This window comes from Alexandromys fortis, unplaced genomic scaffold, assembly GCF_014885135.2.
Source record: "Alexandromys fortis isolate MF-2015 unplaced genomic scaffold, M_Fortis_MF-2015_v1.1 scaffold_185, whole genome shotgun sequence".
Classification (NCBI taxonomy): Eukaryota; Metazoa; Chordata; class Mammalia; order Rodentia; family Cricetidae; genus Alexandromys; species Alexandromys fortis.
In genome coordinates this window covers 1,171,778-1,179,359 of record NW_026068094.1, presented here as the reverse complement: position 1 = coordinate 1,179,359, position 7,582 = coordinate 1,171,778, and the positions used below count along the sequence as shown (strand labels likewise).

At 44.2% G+C, this 7,582-nt stretch overlaps 1 protein-coding gene across 1 annotated transcript; it reads right to left on the bottom strand.

Annotated features, from left to right (window-relative positions):
* Positions 1-6,876: 6,876 nt before the first annotated feature.
* LOC126489147 (ATP synthase F(0) complex subunit C1, mitochondrial-like) lies at positions 6,877-7,338 on the bottom strand. Its single transcript, XM_050123213.1, has one exon. It carries the CDS (start codon positions 7,289-7,291, stop codon positions 6,884-6,886), a length of 408 nt encoding a protein of 135 aa, XP_049979170.1. The 5' UTR covers positions 7,292-7,338; the 3' UTR covers positions 6,877-6,883.
* Between the last annotated feature and the right edge of the window lie 244 nt (positions 7,339-7,582).

Sequence of the window (7,582 nt, the reverse complement as noted above, 5' to 3'; positions counted from 1 at the left end):
GGGAGCTGACTTCTCTCCTGGGATGCCAACCTCTGCAGAAAATATATAATCTATAGGGTCGTTCAAATACAGTCATAGAATAGATCCAGACACAAGAGCTGGAAGCAGAACACGTATCATATAAGTACTTCTTAATTTTATAGGACACTGTGTAAACTCAGTCACCTTAGCAATATGTATGGAAAAAGCCAGACAGCAGGTGATGCTAACTGAAAGGTGTGAGCTTCTTGGGGACAGTCATTCTTCAGAGGGAAGAAGAGCACAGAGAAAAAAGTATAGGATTTTTCCTGGGGTGTTTTGTTTTTAAAGACAGAACCAGTGCATAAGAGAAGAGAGCATGGGCAAATGTCCATGTAAAGAGCCTAGAAAAGAGGCTGAAAGGCGACACAGAACATGGCAAGACAGAGAATGTCGACGCTGCATAGAAGCTGCCCTCTCCTGAGACTTGAGATCTTTCCTTCTGTTCTAACAAGAGCCAACATCTCTATGCCTGTAGATGTCATGAAAAAGCTGAGGGAACCAGATGGTTATTTTCTCTGAGGTATAAGAGAAAGGCATTTACAGAGAGTTCAGGCCTGAGAAGAATTTAAAGACATAGCAGAAAAGAAGTAGGGAGGGGGAGGAAGGGAGAGGGGAAGAAGAGACTTCAAATGAGGATCACTGCCTATGGAAACAGGAACAGCCTGCACAGGGCTAAAGTCCCCCTGAAGAAGTGAGCATGAGTTTCCATCTGCCTTACTGTGGGATTTCTCTCTCATGGTGGAGAGAGGGGATGAGAGCTGAGGTTCATCCCAGACGCAGCATTTTCTAGAGGTACCAATGCAACAGCATCTCAAACTGTGGGATCTGGAATGCTGCTGAGCTGAGCTGCAGAAATCTCCAAGTCACAGAGGAGCAAATCCCTCAGTGAGGCCGAGTGGCACAGACCCAAGCCTGGAACAGATACCAGGTGCTCTCCAGGCAAAGGTAAGGCTCAGGAAGGTCCTCCATGTGGAAAGAGAAAGCAGCAGCTCAATGCCGATAGCAGAAATGAAGGCAAGGACGCTGGAGACACCCAATGCATCTGTTAACATCAAAACACTGCCGAGGGAACGCACAAAGAGTGGAAAAGACATCTATAACATGGGTATGTGACAACCTCCTAAAATCCCTTACACTGCAGCAAACAGTCCCTCCAAAAGAGGAGACCAAAAAGCTAGCTCAAGAGTAATTTCAAGTCATGGAATTTTCCTTCATTTAGAGAACTGATCTGATACAGACTAAAGGGGAAGGCTGGAAAGAGTGTGAGGGCCTCTTCTTGCTAGAAGTCAATAAACAAACTCCCTAAGCAGAGGAGGATGGTGACAGACAGCAGTGTACACAAATTTAGGTTTCTGTGGTTTTTGCTTTGTTTTGGTTTTTAAACTAAAAATGGTTTGTAAACAAGCTTAAACTCCACTGTTCTGTTGTCGGTCCCTGGAAAGTCCAGTTTGTAACTCTACAACAGAGCCTAAACTATTTTTCCTTAAGAACAAAGAAAGGTCAGACACTAACCATTTCCGCAAGGTACTTCTGGTTACAGAACAAGGGCTGTTTTCTTCTCTCTCTCAAAATAGACTGGAGGCTCCATGGAATCGCATGCTCTTTATAATTTCACAGAAATATAATGTTGTTGCTATTCCATCCTCCCCAGAGACAAATGAATCCTCCTGATGCCAAACACAGTCCAATCTCCCCAGAGACAAATGAGTCCTCCTAATGCCAAACACAGTCCATCCTCCCCAGAGACAAATGAGTCCTCCTAATGCCAAACACAGTCCATCCTCCCCAGAGACAAATGAGTCCTCCTACTGCCAAACACTCTCCATCCTCCCCAGAGACAAATGGGTCCTCCTAATGCCAAACACAGTCCATCCTCCCCAGAGACAAATGAGTCCTCCTAATGCCAAGCACTGTCCATCCTCCCCAGAGACAAATGAGTCCCCCTAATGCCAAACAGTCCATCCTCCCCAGAGACAAATGGGTCCTCCTACTGCCAAACACTACCCGCCCCCCAGCCAAGTGAGTACTAAATCTCCAACCCACTTACCCTGTGGCTTCCAAGGTGAAGTGCAATGATGAGACAAATTCAAAACCAATTGAATTAACGGTAGTGAGAAAGTCTTCCACGTGTTAAAAACAAGACGAACGAGCAAATACAGAATGTGATTTTACAAGCATACAGGATGATGTAATCATTCTAGTAGGAAGAAGTCCCAGAATTCCTTCATTTCTGAGTCTTGGGAAGGGTTTTAGATGGCCTTAGAAACAAAAGGCAACTACATGAACAAAAAAAACATCTCAATGACTCAGCGGCCCTTGTGCTGCAGCAGGAGACAGCCCGTCTCTTCTGTAGAAAGCCAGGCGACAACCTACAGCCGTGAGACCTCAGTATAGCACTAGAGCACAAAATAAGCCATGTACATAGCCATACACAGAGTCACCTGTGTTCCCAGCCAACCGCAGACAAGAGCAGAAGGCAAGGTGGCTCTGCCTCTGGACCAGACTGGCGGCCGCCTAAACAGTCACTTTATCGTCCTGTACTCTTTACAGACGTCTCCCACATTTGCTGCTGAGACAGAATGCTGGCTGGAAGCACCACCGTTTAATAGCTCTCTCATTAAAAGAGGGATTCAAACACAACGCCTTCATAGGTGAGAGTGCTACTGGACTCTGATGCCGAAAGGCAGATGCTCAAATGTACGGGAAATCTCAACGATCTGTATGAATTCCGTGATGGGCGTTAAGGGCTGACATGTGCCCAAACGTGACCCATCAGATGGTGAAGGAACAAACCAGTTATACACATGGTGCTCAACTCGGCAGTTAACGTCTAAGAAGCCATCTCAACAGGACAGCGAAGCATTTCCTAGAGATGTTCCTAATTTGAATGCTAACGAGGATCCAGCCTGTGAGATGTCTCAGTGGGGAAAGGCAGCTGCTGCTCAAGCCTGACAGCCTAACCCCCCAGATCCCATTTAAACGTCAGTGGAGAGAACTACGGGCAGTGTTTAATGGCAACAGGAGGAAGAGGACATTTAGCAAGACCCAAAGACTGTCTTTATATATTTAAATGATAGTATAAGAGAAAGGGGAGAAAACAGATTTTGTTTGCTCAAAGTGTGCGAAGCAAAATATATGGGTAGACCACAGAGCAGCAGGGTTTGGTTTCACTATTGTGAGGAATTTATTAAGAGCTATAGTGACCCAGGCTGCCTTCCAAGGTAGAGATGACTAACTATGTCTATATAAACACGAGGTGCTAGCAACTGAATGTCCAGGCGTGTCTGTCACAGGGTCCTTCTCCACAGAAAGTTAGCCCATGAAACCTGAGGTCCTTATTTATCCTTAATCCTGGGATTCTAGATGAGTTGGGGAAAGGCAAAACACAAGCTGTATTTTCACTTTATTTTGCAGGATTAAGACTCAGGGACTCAGAGACTCCACAAGTGCTGGAATAAATCTGCTGACCTGTCCTGTCACCTGGGCATCCTATCCCCCCACTTCCAATCCCACCCCCTTAACAACTCCTCCCCCACTTCCCCTGCCAAGGCAAGCAGATAAGGCTGTTACATAGAGAAACTCTGTCTCAAAATGATGATGATGAGGAGGAGGAGGAGGAGGAGGAGGAGGAGGAGGAGGAGGAGGAGGAGGAGGAGGAGGAGGAGGAGGAAGAGGTAGTAGTGGTAGTAGTTAGTGGTAAGAGTTAGCAGTAGTAGATGGCTGTGGACATAGCTCCATGACCGAGCAACTGCCAGGCAAAATTAACTCTCCAGTACTGTGTCAAAAACAGAAAAGGAAAGGGAAACTTACCTTAGGCAACCTTCCAACTCAAGATGAGCTAAGAAACCTGCTAATAGTAACAGACCACAGGACGGGGTTCGGTTCTAGCACCCATAACAGCCCCTGTAGCAGACAGTAATTTCTCCCAGCACGGCTATACAAGGCTGAGTTCTGGGGCCGTAGAGTGTAAGTGGGTAAGACCTCTAGCAAAAGACTACACACTCTAGAACAGTACGAACAGGAGCATACCATGGCAAGATTAGTAACAATTTTCTGAAGCGACCACCCAGGTAAAACAGAGAAGGAGCTGGACACGTCAAACAATGCCTTTCAAATAAGGAGCTAAAAGCAAAGACAGGCTGAGCACAGAAGAAACAGGCGGAATTACATCCATTCCCCGCAGCCCTCATTATTTAAAGCCTGGATTCCAAGTGCTTGTGACCTCTAAAGGAATGCACAATCTGCGAGCAAGAGACTCGCCACTATCGTCTCCCACGACCTTCCAGACACTTTCTATTTTATTGCACTGGAGGGAAAACTCTACTTTTCAACTTCAATGTCACAGACGGCAGCAAAGAAACCACTGAGCTGAGACACCGTGTTTATTTTCCCTTGAAACAGAACCTAAAGAAAGAAAGCCAAGGATTTATCAATCTGATGAACAAAGCAGCTTTCCCAAAATGAGAAATACTTTTCCAAAAAAGGATTGTTACATGGAAAAACTTTATTCTGTAAGAGTGTGGGTTTTATCACTAAATTTTTTCCCATTACTGGAGAGGTGGGAGCAGATACACTGAGACACTTGTGGCACTGCATCTCGGGGCGCAGTTTTTAAGAGCCTGTTCACCTACGCTGCCCATCGGCCCTTGTGGCTTGAGAAGATACTCCCTCTGAAAGCATCAGAAAGATTTTAGAAAGTGGGGTACCTTAAAACAAAAAGAACACAAATCATCAGATGTGGCTATCACAGAGTACTCTCAAAAGCTGTGCAAAAAAAAAAAACCCACTATGTGGTCTGTGGCACAATAGTGTCCTACTATCTAAGCACTCAGAGCTAAGATAATTCTTTATTAAACAAATGTGGGTACTATGTCTAAGGTAGACACTGTTCTTACATATTAACCTCAGCTGTGTACAGCATACTAGGTTTCATGATGGCATCTCTCATACACAAGGCATCATTTTCTCATACACTTGCTCATTTTCACCCCTCCCCTTTTCTCCACTGCCCCCATATATCAGCCCCCCTTTCCCACAAATAGAGTTATCATGAGTACAGAGAAATATTGCTATAAAAAATTTTTTTCCAGCTAAACCAACTCATCATTAAACAGTTCAATTATTCTCCATCCACACTGGTGCTGTGACCCTTTTCTCCATTTAGCTGAGTGCTCTCCTATCTCATAGCTCTCCCTATCAATGTACATCCAAGTTTTCATGAGAATATTAAAATTGGTGCGGGAATTCTGTGTATGAGTTGCTTTTATTGGTTAATAAGCTGCTTTGGTCTGTGGTAAGGTAGAATAGAGCTGGGGAGGGGGGACTAAACTGAATGCTGGGAGAAAGTAGGCGGAGTCAGTGAGAAGCCATGTAGCCGCCAAAAAAGAGAGACACAAGTCAGACGGAACCTTGCCAGTAGGCCACAAGCCTCATGGTAAAATATAAAATAATAGAAATGTATTAATTTAAGATGTAAGAGCTAGCTAGAAATATGCTTAAGCAACTGGCCAAACAGTACTGCAAATAATAAAGTTTCTGAATAATTATTTTGGGTCTGGGCGGCAGGGAAATGAACAAGCAGCCTCCACCAACAAAAATGGTACCCACTGTCTGGGGCATAGATCCATATAGGACCTAAAAAAGCTTTGGAAAAAAAAAAAAAAGAGGGCTTCTAGACCCATAAAAAATGGGAGCCAAGCACAGCTTCTTGTTAGCCATACATTTTTCCGGATGGGCTCTGTTTGCTGGCAGCAAGCAGAGGCATGGCTGTTCCAAGAGAAGGCATCCTGACTCAAAGGTAGCACCAAAAACTGTGCGTCTCTCTTAAGAAGGCCTCCTGGTTAGTGCTAGTTGCACAAACAGCTCTGGCTCTTTCAAGAGGCTGAGCACTTAAATGTGATCTGTGAACAGCTTGTTATCAATTGCTGAATGGTAGCACAGACAGGCTACGGCCCTGGATCTGGGGTGGGGAGAATGGCTCTCAGAGGCAGCAAACATGCCTCGGTCGGGTTGGACTTGGTAGAGCAAGCAGGCAGGACCACGAAGTTGGTCCTAGCCATGCCTGCTTAACATAAAAAAGAAAAAAAAGAGCACTCCTGGTCAAAAACTAATTACAGATATGCATGCAATAAAGAGAAATCCATATGGAAAAGACCTCTAAATGAGTCACAGTGTTGGATAAATGTACACAGGCTTGAGAAAGAGAGGAAAAAGTATAAACAGTTATAACAGAAAAGAGTAAAGACAGTCATAGATTAAAGGAGGAAAGGTAATAAAATACTAAACTTGAAGAAAGAGTAATAGAGTAAGAAAAATAAGCCACAAAAAAATGGAGTATACACAGAGAGTCTGGATTATGTATATTATTGTGTTTTCTCCGAATTTTTTCATTATGAATGAGCTAAGTACAGAGACACATTTCATTGTACAGGCTGATAAGCTAAACCAACATATATACTTTAAAGGTGTCTTGACTTCAGTGGCTGAGATGGTTAAACATCCATGACAGCTTCAGGACTGTTGGCTGAAATGGACCATGATAGACCTGATTAACAGCATCCCCAATCAGCAGGAAGTAGTCTAGAGAACAATGCCCAAATTCCCTAAATGATTGTTTATAAATGTCTGTTTACATTTAAAAGGGGATATGCTATATAAAGATGAATACTTTGCATTGTTATGGATCTTGGTCTATTGATAAAATTTAAGATCAATTTTGTTACAGTATGTATATGTATTTCTTTTTTTTTTCTTTTTTCTTTTTAGAGAAACGTTGTTGTTTAATGGTAGAGCTTAGCACACTCCAGCACCAGGACCAGCATGGAGTCGAAGCAGCAGGGGCAGCTGGGTACCCCATGGAGCCTCACATGGAGAAAAGGATGAGGAAGGTGATCATCAAACAGAAGAGCCCCATGGCCTCAGACAGGGCAAAGCCCAGAATAGCATAGGAAAAGAGCTGTTGCTTGAGAGGCGGGTTCCTGGCATAGCCAATAATCAAGTTACCAAACACTGCCCCGGATCCAGCCACACCAACTGTGGCAGCCCCAGCACCAACAAACTTGGCAGCTGTGTCAGTGTCCCGGGAAACAACACTGGTCTGGAATTCCCGTCTGGCCACCTGGAGAGGGGAGCCACTGCAGGAAGGCTGTTTAACCTGTTTAGATGGGGCCTCTGGTCTACTCAAGAGGGAGGCAGACACAGGCCTGATTAGACCCCTGGTACAGGAGCGGATCAGCACTGGAGTAACGAGCAGTGCCTTGGTGGTCTGCATTTTTCAATCTGCACTCCGACTCCCCTGAAGCCCCTGCTCAGCCCACGGCACTCCAGCTTCTCAAGGTGACTATGTATATGTATTTCTGCTCTTGATCAAGGTATTGTGTTTGTGCAGCTCATTTAAAAATGCAATTTATTATTAAGAAATACAGCTTAATAAATAGTCATCCACAAAAAGTAGTTAGGTTTTCTAGATGTACAGAGATATATTTCAGATGGATAGTTATTCTTCAAACATTTCAAAGACTAACAGAATATGGCATTTAAAATGTTTAAGAACTTAGGACTT

Coding starts and splice junctions, on each gene's coding strand:
- LOC126489147 (XM_050123213.1), bottom strand. CDS start 7,291: ATGCAGACCACCAAGGCACTGCTCGTTACTCCAGTGCTGATCCGCTCC.